Genomic DNA, 12,049 nt, shown 5'->3' with positions numbered 1-12,049 from the left:
GGAATTCAAGCCAGCTGCTGGAGCTGAATGTTCATAGCCAAAACAATGGGGAAGATGCCTTGAATGCATTTTAGAGATCTTTGTGGCAGCTCCTCCGATCACAGCCCCAGAGGACTAGAAGGGAAGAATGATTTCATAGACCAGGCCCAGGGCCCTGCTGCCCTACACAACCTTGGGACACTGCTCTCTGAGTCCCAGCCACTCCAGCTCCAGTTGTGGGTAAAAGGGCCCAGATATGTCTCAGGCCACTGCTCTAGAAGGTTCAAACCGTAAGTCTTGGTGGCTTTCACGTGGGGTTAAGCCTGCAGGTGTGCAGAGGGCAAGAGCTGAGGCTTAGGAGCTCTTCCTAGATTTCAGAGGATGTATGGAAATGTGTTGATATCCACACAGAAGTCTGGATATCGCAGGGGCAGAGCCCTCATGGAGAACTTCTACTAGGGCAGTGTGGATGGGAAATGTGGGACTGGAGTCCCCACACAGGATTCCCACTGGGACACTGCCTAGTGGAGCTGTGAGAAGTGGGCCACTATCGTCCAGACCCCAAATGGGAGATTGACTAACAGCTTGCACTGTTTGCCTGCAAAACCTGCAGGCACTCAACACTAGCCTGTGAAAGCAGCTGAAGGGATCGTACCTTGCAGAGACACAGGGGTAGAGACACCCAAGGCCTTTCGGAACCCACCCCTTGCATCAGTGTGGCCTGGATGTGAGACACAGAGTCAAAGGAGATTATTTTGGAGCTTTAAGATGTAATGATTGGAAGATGGCCGAATAGGAACAGCTCCGGTCTGCAGCTCCCAGTGTGACTGACGCAGAAGACGGGTGATTTCTACATTTCCACCTGAGGTGCCTGGTTCATCTAATTTGGACTGTCTGGACAGTTGGTGCAGCCCACAGAGGGCAAGCCGAAGCAGGATGGGGCACTGCCTCACCTGGGAAGTGCAAGGGGTCAGGGGATTTCCCTTTCCTAGCCAAAGGAAGCTGTGACAAACTGTACCTGGAAAAACGGGACACTTCCAGCCAAATACTGTGCTTTTCCCATGGTCTTATCAACTGGCAGACCAGGAGATTCTCTCCTATGCCTGGATCAGCGGGTACCACACCCACGGAGCTTTGCTCACTGCTAGCACAGCAGTCTGCGAGATTGACCTGCCAGTCTGCAGACTGGTGGGGTAAGGGGTGTCCACCATTGCTGAGGCTTGAGTAGGTAAACAAAGCAGCCAGCAAGCTCAAACTGGGCAGAACCCACCTCAGCTCATCAAGGCCTACTGCCTAAAAAGACTCAACCTCTGTGAGCAGGGCATAGCTGAACAAAATGCAGCAGAAACTTCTGCAGACTTAAACGTCCCTATCTGACAGCTCTGAAGAGAGCAGTGGTTCTCCCAGCATGGCATTTGAGCTCTGATTACAAAAGACTGCCTCCTCAAGTGGGTCCCTGACCCCTGTGTAGCCTAACTGGGAGACACTTCCCAGTAGGGGCCAACAGACACCTCATATAGGCAGGTGCCCCTCTGGGACAAAGCTTCCAGAGGAAGGATAAGGCAGCAATATTTGCTGTTCTGTGATATTTGCTGTTCTGCAGCCTCCACTGGTGATACCCAAGCAAACAGGGTCTGGAGTGGACCTCCAGCAAAATCCAACAGATGTGCAGCTGAGGGAACTGAGTGTTAGACGGAAAACTAACAAACAGAAAGGAATAACATCAACATCAATAAAAAGGACATACACACCAAAACCCCATCTGTATGTCATGAACATCAAGGATGAAAGGTAGATAAAACCACAAAGATGGGGAGAAACCAGAGCAGAAAAGCTGAAAATTCTAAAAACCAGAGCACCTCTTCTCCTCCAAAGGATCACAGCTCCTCGCCAGCAACAGAACAAAGCTGGAAGGAGAATGACTTTGATGAGTTGACAGAAGTAGGCTTCAGAAGGTCGGTAAAAACAAACTTCTCCGAGCTAAAGAAGCACGTTTTAACCCATTGCAAGGAACCTAAAAACCTTGAAAAAAGGTTAGACCAATGGCTAACTAGAATAAATAGTGTAGAGAAGACCTTAAATGACCTGATGGAGCTGAAAACAAGAACTTTGTGATGCATGCACAAGCTTCAGTAGCTGATTCAATCAAGTGGAAGAAAGGCTATCACTGATTGAAGATGAAATTAATGAAATAAAGTGAGAAGACAAGTTTAGAGAAAAAAGAATAAAAAGAAGCAACCAAAGCCTCCAAGAAATATGGGACTATGTGAAAAGACCAACTCTATGTTTGACTGGTGTACCTGAAAGTGACAGGGAGAATGGAACCAAGGTGGAAAACACTCTTCAGGATAATATCAAGGAGAACTTCCCCAACATAGCAAGGCATGACAACATTCAAATTCAGGAAATACAGATAACACCACAAAGATATTCCTCGAGAAGAGCAACCCCAAGACACATAATTGTCAGATTCACCAACATTGAAATGAAGGAAAAAATGTTAAGGGCAGCCAGAGAGAAAGGTCGGGTTACCCACAAAGGGAGACCCATCAGACTAACAGCAAATCTCTCAGCAGAAACCTTACAAGCCAGAAGACAGTGGGGGCCAATATTCAACATTCTTAAAGAAAAGAAGTTTAATGCAGAATTTCGTATCCAGCCAAACTAAGCTTCATAAGAGAAGGAGAAATAAAATCCTTTATAGACAAGCTGAGAGATTTTGTCACCACCAGGCCTGCCTTACAAGAGCTCATGAAGGAAGCACTAAACATGGAAGGGAACAACCAGTACCAGCCACTGCAAAACCATGCCAAATTATAAAGGTCATCGATGCTATGAAGAAACTGCATCAATTAATGAGCAAAATAACCAGTGAACATCATAATGACAGGATCAAATTCACACATAACAATATTAACTTTAAATGTAAATGGGCTAAATGCTCCAATTAAAAGACACAGACTGGCGAATTAGATAAAAAGTCAAGACCCATCAGTGTGCTGTATTCAGGAGACCCACCTCATGTGCAGAGACACACATAGGCTCAAAATAAAGGGATGGAGGAAGATCTACCAAGCAAATGGAAAACAAAAAAAGCGGGGGTTGCAATCCTAGTCTTGGATAAAACAGACTTTAAACCAACAAAGATCAAAAGAGACAAGGAAGGCCATTACATAATGATAAAGGGATCAATTCAACAAGAAGAGCTAACTATCCTAAATACATATGCACCCAATACAGGAGCACTCAGATTCATAAAGCAAGTCCTTAGAGACCTACAAAGAGACTTAGACTCCCACACAATAATAACGGGAGACTTTAACACCCCACTGTCAACATTAGACAGATCAACAAGACAGAAAGTTAACAAGGATACCCAGGAATTGAACTCAGCTCTGCACCAAGACCAAACAGACATCTACAGAACTCTCCACCACAAATTAACAGAATATACATCCTTCTCAGCACCACACCACACTTATTCCAAAATTGACCACATGGTTGGAAGTAAAGCACTCCTCAGCAAATGTAAAAGAACAGAAACTATAACAAACTGTCTCTCAGACCACAGTGCAATCAAACTAGAACTCAAGATTAAGAAATTCACTCAAAACTGCTCAACTACATGGAAACTGAACAACCTCCTGCTGAATGACTACTGGGTACATAATGAAATGAAGGCAGAAACAAAGATGTTCTTTGAAACCAATGAGAACAAAGAGACAACATACCAGAATCTCTGGGAAACATTTAAAGCAGTGTGTAGAGGGAAATTTATAGCACTAAATGCCCACAAGAGAAAGCAGGAAAGATCTAAAATTGACACCCTAACATCACAATTAAAAGAACTAAAGAAGCAAGAGCAAACACATTCAAAAGCTAGCAGAAGACAAGAAATAACTAAGATAAGAGCAGAACTGAAGGAGATAGAGACACAAAAAACCCTTCAAAAAATCAATGAATCCAGGAGCTGGTTTTCTGAAAAGATCAACAAAACTGATAGACTGCTACCAAGACTAATAAAGAAGAAAAGAGAGAAGAATCAAATAGATGCAATAAAAAATGATAAAGGAGATATCATCACGGATCCCACAGAAATACAAACTACCATCAGAGAATACTATAAACACCTCTATGCAAATAAACTAGAAAAGCTAGAAGAAATGGATAAATTCCTTGACACATACACCCTCCCAACACTAAACCAGGAAGAAGTTGAATCTCTGAATAGACCAGTAACAGGCTCTGAAATTGAGACAATAATTAATAGCCTACCAACCAAAAAAAGTCCAGGACTAGACGGATTCACAGCTGAATTCTACCAGAGGTACAAGGAGGAGCTGGTACCATTCCTTCTGAAACTATTCCAATCAATAGAAAAAGAGGGAATCCTCCCTAACACATTTTATGAGGCCAGCATCATCCTGATACCAAAGCCTGCCAGAGACACAACAAAAAAAGAGAATTTTAGACCAATATCCCTGATGAACACTGATGCGAAAATCCTCAATAAAATACTGGCAAACTGAATCCAGCAGCACATCAAAAAGCTTATCCACCATGATCAAGTGGGCTTCATCCCTGCAATGCAAGGCTGGTTCAACATATGCAAATCAATAAACGTAACCCAGCATATAAACAGAACCAAAGACAAAAACCATATGATTATCTCAATAGATGCAGAAAAGGCCTTTGACAAAATTCAAAAGCCCTTCATGCTAAAAACTCTCAATAAATTAGGTATTGATGGGACGTATCTCAAAATAATAAGAGCTATTTATGACAAACCCACAGCCAATATCATACTGAATGGGCAAAAACTGGAAGCATTCCCTTTGAAAACTGGCACAAGACAGGGATGCCCTCTCTCACCATTCCTATTCAACATAGTGTTGGAAGTTCTGGCCAGGGCAATCAGGCAGGAAAAAGAAATAAAGGGTATTCAATTAGGAAAAGAGGAAGTCAAATTGTCCCTGTTTGCAGATGACATGATTGTATATTTAGAAAACCCCATCGTCTCAGCCCCAAATCTCCTTAAGCTGATAAGCACCTTCAGCAAAGTCTCAGGATACAAAATCAATGTGCAAAATCACAAGCATTCTTATACACCAATAACAGACAGAGAGCCAAATCACGAGTGAACTCCCATTCACAATTGCTTCAAAGAGAATAAAATACCTAGGAATCCAACTTACCAGGGATGTGAAGGACCTCTTCAAGGAGAACTACAAACTACTGCTCAACAAAATAAAAGAGGATACAAACAAATGGAAGAACATTCCATGCTCATGGGTAGGAAGAATCAATATTGTGAAAATGGCCATAGTGCCCAAGATAATTTATAGATTTAATGCCATCCCCATCAAGCTACCAATGACTTTCTTCACAGAATTGGAAAAAACTACTTTAAAGTTCATATGGAACCAAAAAAGAGCCTGCATAGCCAAGACAATCCTAAGCAAAAAGAACAAAGCTGGAGGCATCACACTACCTGACTTTAAACTATACTACAAGGCTACAGTAACCAAAACAGCATGGTACTGGTATCAAAACAGAGATACAGACCAATGGAACAGAACAGAGCCCTCAGAAATAACACCACACATCTACAACTATCTGATCTTTGACAAACCTGACAAAAACAAGAAACGGGGAAAGGATTCCCTATTTAATAAATGGTGCTGGGAAAACTGGCTAGCCATATGTAGAAAGCTGAAACTGGATCCCTTCCTTACACCTTATACAAAAATTAATTCAAGATGGATTAAAGACTTAAATGTTAGACCTAAAACCATAAGAACCCTAGAAGAAAACCTAGGCAGTACCATTCAGGACATAGGCATGGGCAATGACTTCATGTCTAAAACACTAAAAGCAATGGCAACAAAAGCCAAAATTGACAAACGGGATTTAATTAAACTAAAGAGCTTCTGCACAACAAAAGAAACTACCATCAGCATGAACAGGTGACCTACAGAATGGGAGAAAATTTTTGCAATCTACTCATCTGACAAAGGGCTAATATCCAGAATCTACAAAGAACTCAAACAAATTTACAAGAAAAAAACAACCCCATCAAGAAGTGGGCAAAGGATATGAACAGACACTTCTCAAAAGAAGACATTTATGCGCCAACAGACACATGTAAAAATGCTCATCATCGCTGGCCATCAGAGAAATGCAAATCAAAACCACAATGAGATACCATCTCACACCAGTTAGAATGGCAATCATTAAAAAGTCAGGAAACAACAGGTGCTGGAGAGGATGTGGAGAAATAGGAACACTTTTACACTGCTGGTGGGACTGTAAACTAGTTCAACCATTGTGGAAGACAGTGTGGCGATTCCTCAAGGATCTAGAACTAGAAATTTCATTTGACCCAGAGATCCCATTACTGGGTATATACCCAAAGGATTATAAATCATGCTGCTATAAAGACACATGCACACATATGTTTATTGTGGCACTATTCACAATAGCAAAGACATGGAACCAACCCAAATGTCCATCAATGATAGACTGGATGAAGAAAATGTGGCACATATACACCATGGAATACTATGGAGCCATAAAAAAGGATGAGTTCATGTCTTTTGTAGGGACATGGATGAAGCTGGAAACCATCATTCTCAGCAAACTATTGCAGGGACAAAAAAACCAAACACCGCATGTTCTCACTCATAGGTGGGAATTGAACAATGAGAACACTTGGACACAGGAAGGGGAACGTCACACACTGGGGCCTGTCATGCGGTGGGGGGAGGGAGGAGGGATAGTATTAGGAGATATACCTAATGTAAATGACAAGTTAATGGGTGCAGCACACCAACATGGCACATGTATACATAAGTAACAAACCTGCGCGTTGTGCACAGGTACCCTAGAACTTAAAGTATAATTAAAAAAAAAAGAAAATACATATGTTTCTAACAAAAATGTAACAAAATAAGTAAAATAAAACAAAAGCATAAATAAATAAATAACTCAACAACTTGGGAATTTAAAAACACTCTCCTGACCAACACTTGTGCCAAAAAAAGCAATCAAAACCAGACATTATCAAGTCTGGAATTTATTCTGGTTAAATAGTAAAAACAGAAATTTAGCTTCATTTTTCTTCATTTGATGATCCAATTGATTCAATAGCATTTCCTCAAGAATCCAAAATTTCCAAACCGATTTAAAAGGTTGTTTTTATGTCATACTACATAGAGTGGGGAAAATCTTATTCCAAACCAAAAAAACAGAAGCTATTTAATTGATGCCGTTCGCTGGATCTTCAGCAACAGCTTCCTTGCTCTTAGTGTCAGCAATTTCTTCCCTTCAAATTCACTTTATTAAAATTGAACAAAACAAAACAAACAAAAAACTTTAAACATGAAGTACAGAAGAACGGCTTCTGTTTTCCTTACTGAAATCAAGTATGGTACCATAAAAGCCTCCAGAGAGGCTGGTGCTTCAGGAGTGATCTGCCATGTCAAATGCTGCAAAGAGCATGAGTAAGATGAGATAAGATAAACTTGGCAGCAGGGAAGTCACTGGTAACCTGAATAACAGCAGTTTCATTTGAGTGATGGGGATTTAGAGTACAGTGGGTTAACGAGCATCCCGGAGAAGCAGAAATGATGAGGGCAGACAACTCTTCCATGAATGTTCCTTATTCAGGTGAACAGAGAAATGAGTCAAGAGCTAAAGTGGAATATGGGGTCAAGGAAGAACATTTTAAGGGTGATACAAGTGGGAATAATCCAGAGAGGGGAAATTCCTAAAATGCATCTCTACCACTGCGCTCTGGTAGGGTTTCGATTCTGGCAACAGTAAGAACTCTGATATGAAATAGGTACAAGGAGACGCTGTCAGTTTGAGGGCCTTGCTGAGGAACTGGAAACAACTGCTGATTGGAATTTACTCTTATGGTAAATGAGGCAGATAGGGTGGAAAGGCAGCAATGTGAATGATGTGTGGATAAAAATAAATGTATTCACTTGATAGGCCCTAATCTACTTAATAATAAATGACTGGGGAGACATAAATATAATTTGCATCATCTTTATGAGAAAACACTGAATCTGCTCAACTGGAATAAGACTACTGTAAAGTCTCTAAATCAGTTTTAGTAGAATGAGATAATTCTAGTCTTTTACCTCTCCATTATCTTACATTTATGTTTTTCATAAGACAAAATTTCAATTCCTTTTATATTTTCACAACTGTAGGCAAATTCTGAGATACATCTTCAAATATTAAAAATGAGAATTCATCATTCTAACCTCCTGAGAAAAAAACTTACTTTTTCCACTTTAGTAAAATAAAATATATACTTACTCTGAATAGTATTTCTTCATTCCACTTTGGATTCAAACTCTAAAAAATAATAAACATAGTATAACTGAATAAGGTTTTGTCTTATAAAAACAAAACAAAGTACATTAAAAACTTTTGAATATTGCTAAGTCTAACCTTTTTAATGGTGTTTGTTTGCACACTTGTAAGAACTCCATTCATTGGGTCATATAACGTCACTCTCACGTAAGGATCACTGTTAAAAAAAAAAGAAAAGAAAAATTTTAATTATTGCTTACCCCAAGCTCAGATTACCCAGACTATAAAATTCACAGTTTTCCTTGTTACTTATGTCTACAATTATTTCCTGAATTTAAAAGTCAGGATTCTTAGGCAGGTGAGCAATTAAAGTAATTTTGGCATCTCATTAAAAACCTGAAGTACCATGTTAGTGAAAGACACAAAGAATTAGAAAGAAAACCTTTTAATCACAGGCCTAATGATTATAACCGTCCTAGATTTTTAAAATTCTGTTGGATTTTTATTACATTCTTCTTTTGAGTTAAGACGATTAATTCATGATTCTAAGACTGGTTTTGTAAGACCTCAGGTTGTCTCAAGTTATCTCATGGGTGTAAACTCTTCTTATAAAGTAAAGGCAAACTGCTTTCACTTAAAAAAAAAAAAAAAAAAAAAAAAAAACTAGGTGTGGCCGGGCACGGTGGCTCACGCCTGTAATCCCAGTACTTTGGGAGGCCTAGGCAGGCGGATCACGAGGTCAGGAGATCAAGACCATCCTGGCTGACATGGTGAAACCCCATCTCTACTAAAAATACACACAAAAATTAGCCAGGCGTGGTGGCAGGCACTTTTAGTCTCAGCTACTCGGGAGGCTGAGGCAGGAGAATGGCGTGAACCCGGAAGGTGGAGCTTGCAGGGAGCCAAGACCATGCCACTGCACTCCAGCCTGGGCGACAGAGCAAGACTCTGTCTCAAAAAATAAAATAAGATGAAATAACTAGGTGTTATGTGACCACTTCTAAAAGGAGACATGGAGAAGGAAATTCTTGTGAAATATAGGGTTGTAAACCACAAGACTTTGGACACTTTACTTGTCCATGGTTAAATTTCTCCTATTTTCCTTGGGTATCGAAAGTACTCACCATTCTCCACCAAGTACCCTCCAAACTAATCCAAACTATCCTTCCCCCAACTCCATTTCCTCATACCACGTTACCTCTTAATTGGCCAAAATCAAAGGCACCAGAACACTCACAACATACTGGTATTTATCAGAATCCATCCTTACCCCTAACCTAGTGAGTCAGGAGCCCTCTTGTTTTGAGTCTCATCCCCCTTGTTCCAAGTTCTCCGAACTTTGGAGCCTTGCATCATCTGTTCTCATTGCTCTCTTTTAGACCTTTGGCTTTTTCTTTGATCTAGGTTTCTCTAGGCATATAAATGTTTTTAAACTCCTCTTCCCCTTGACTTTCCCTCCCTTCTCCAGCAAAGCAAAATACATCTTTTTCTTCTATTCCCAGTCAAACCTTTTCAGAGACAGTTTTTAATAATAAAAACAAGAACACTTATATAGCAATCATTCAGTGCCAGACACTGCTGTAAGCACGTTTCATGTATTAATTCTTTTTTTTTTTTGAGACAGAGTCTTGCTCTGTTGCCCAGGCTGGAGTGCAGTGGTGCAATCTCGGCTCACTGCAACCTCTGCCTCCCGGGTTCATGCCATTCTCCTGCCTCAGCCTCCCGAGTAGCTGGGACCACAGGCGCCCGACACCACGAGTACAGACAGGGTTTCACCATGTTGGCCAGGATGGTCTCGAACTCCTGACCTCAGGTGATCCGCCCGCCTTGGCCTCCCAAACTGCTGGGATTACAGATGTGAGCCACAGAGCCCAGCCCGTATATTAATTCTTTGAATCTCTATAACCACCTGTGAGGTAGGTACTATTCCTTTCTTTATTTCATACAGATCACACAGCCAGGATTGAAACTCCAGCACCTGGCTCCAGAGGCCATACTCTTCTTTTTTTTTTTTTTTTTTTTGAGATTTAGTCTCACTCTGTAACCCAGGCTGGAGTGCAGTGGCACAATCTTGGCTCACTGCAGCTTCTGCCTCCTGGGTTCAAGCTATTCTCTTGCCACAGCCTCTCTAATAGCTGGGATTACAGGCACGCGCCACTGCACCTAGCTAATTTTTGTATTTTTAGTAGAGACGGGGTTTTGTTGGCCAGGCTGGTCTCAAACTCTTGAACTCGGGTGATCTGCCCGCCTCGGCCTCACAAAGTGCTGGGATTACAGGCATGAGCCAACACGCCCGGCTTAAACTCTCTTGCTCTGTCACCAGGCTGGAGTGCGATGGCATGATCTCGGCTCACTGCAACCTCCTCCTCCTGGGTTCAAGCAATTCTCCTGCCTCAGCCTCCTGAGTAACTGGGACTACAGGCGCCCACCACCACGCTTAGCTAATGTTTTGTATTTTAAGTAGAGACGGGATTTCGCCATGTTGGCCAGAATTGTCTCAATCTCTCAACCTCATGATCCACCTGCCTCAGCCTCCCAGCCTATACTCTTAACCACTATAGCATACCAGCTCCTTTTCTTTATTTCCTTAATTCCTGTTACACTTCAAAACCCTACAGTCTGGTTTCTGTCTCTTCTCTTCAGATCCATTCCTATGAAAAGGCTGTTGTAAAGTCACTAATCTTGTTAACGCAATCAACATTTTCCAGATACTTCTTTTTTTGGTCCTCTTTATGTTTTTAGATACTACTGACCATTTTCTCTTTGAAACACTCATCTCATTTCGCTTCTCTGACACATCTCTTCCAGTGCTCCTCATACCACTCGAACTGTTCCTTCAGTGGCTTAGTCTCCTCTTCTACTACCTGCCAGTCAAATACTGATATTCCCTAGGTATTGCTCCAGCCCTCTGTTCTCTCTACATTTTCCCTTTACAATCTTATCCATGGTTTTTTACAACTAACTATATACTATTAAATATAAATACAAAATATAAATGTAATTATATATCTATCCCTAATCTCACCATCCAGCTAGACAAATACACTTGAACAATACACAGACACTGTCTGTTCAAGAGTTTTTCCTTTTTTTTTTGAGATGGAGTTTCACTCTTATTGCCTAGGCTGGAATGCAATGGCGTGATCTCGGCTCACCGCAACCTCCGCCTCCTGGGTTCAAGCGATTCTTTCGCCTCAGCCTCCCAAGTAGCTGGGATTACAGGCATGCATCACCACACCTGGCTAATTCTGTATTTTTAGTAGAGATGGCGTTTCTCCATGTTGGTCAGGCTGGTCTTCAACTCCCAGTCTCAGGTGATCCACCCGCCTTGGCCTCCCAAAGTGCTGGGATTACAGGCATGAGCCACCATGCCCAGCCGAGTTTTGCCCATTTTTAATTGGCTTTTTGATTATATTATTATTGAGTTGTAAGAGGTTTCATATATATAGGGGGTTAATGGACTTCATCAGATATCTTTGTTTCATTGTTTCTCTTGTGGTAAGAATATTTAACATGACCTCTACCCTATTTATTTATTCATTCATTCATTCCATTTCATTTCATTTTTTGAGACAGAGTCTTGCAATGTTGCCCAGGCTTGAGTGCAGTGGTGCAATCTCGGCTCACTTGAAACTTCTGCCTCCTGGGCTCAAGCAATCCCCCCACCTCAGCCTCCCAAGTAAGCGGGGACTACAGGCACACACCACCACGCCTAATTGTTGTGTTTTTTTGTAGAAACAGAGTT

General features: G+C 41.4%; 1 protein-coding gene across 1 annotated transcript in view; it reads right to left on the bottom strand.

Moving 5' to 3' along the window:
• Positions 1-12,049, bottom strand: part of NEDD4 (NEDD4 E3 ubiquitin protein ligase) — a 165,593-nt gene that overhangs the window by 116,669 nt on the left and 36,875 nt on the right. Inside the window, exons 3-4 of the mRNA XM_003266957.4 lie at positions 8,443-8,521; positions 8,308-8,346 (exon numbers count right to left, since the gene is read on the bottom strand). Of these exons, the coding sequence (XP_003267005.1) occupies positions 8,308-8,346; positions 8,443-8,521 (118 nt within the window). The remainder of the gene's footprint in view (positions 1-8,307; positions 8,347-8,442; positions 8,522-12,049) is intronic.

This window comes from Nomascus leucogenys, chromosome 6 (assembly GCF_006542625.1).
Source record: "Nomascus leucogenys isolate Asia chromosome 6, Asia_NLE_v1, whole genome shotgun sequence".
NCBI lineage: Eukaryota > Metazoa > Chordata > Mammalia > Primates > Hylobatidae > Nomascus > Nomascus leucogenys.
The sequence above is the reverse complement of the archived record's forward strand: the minus strand, read 5'-3'. Positions and strand labels throughout refer to the sequence as shown.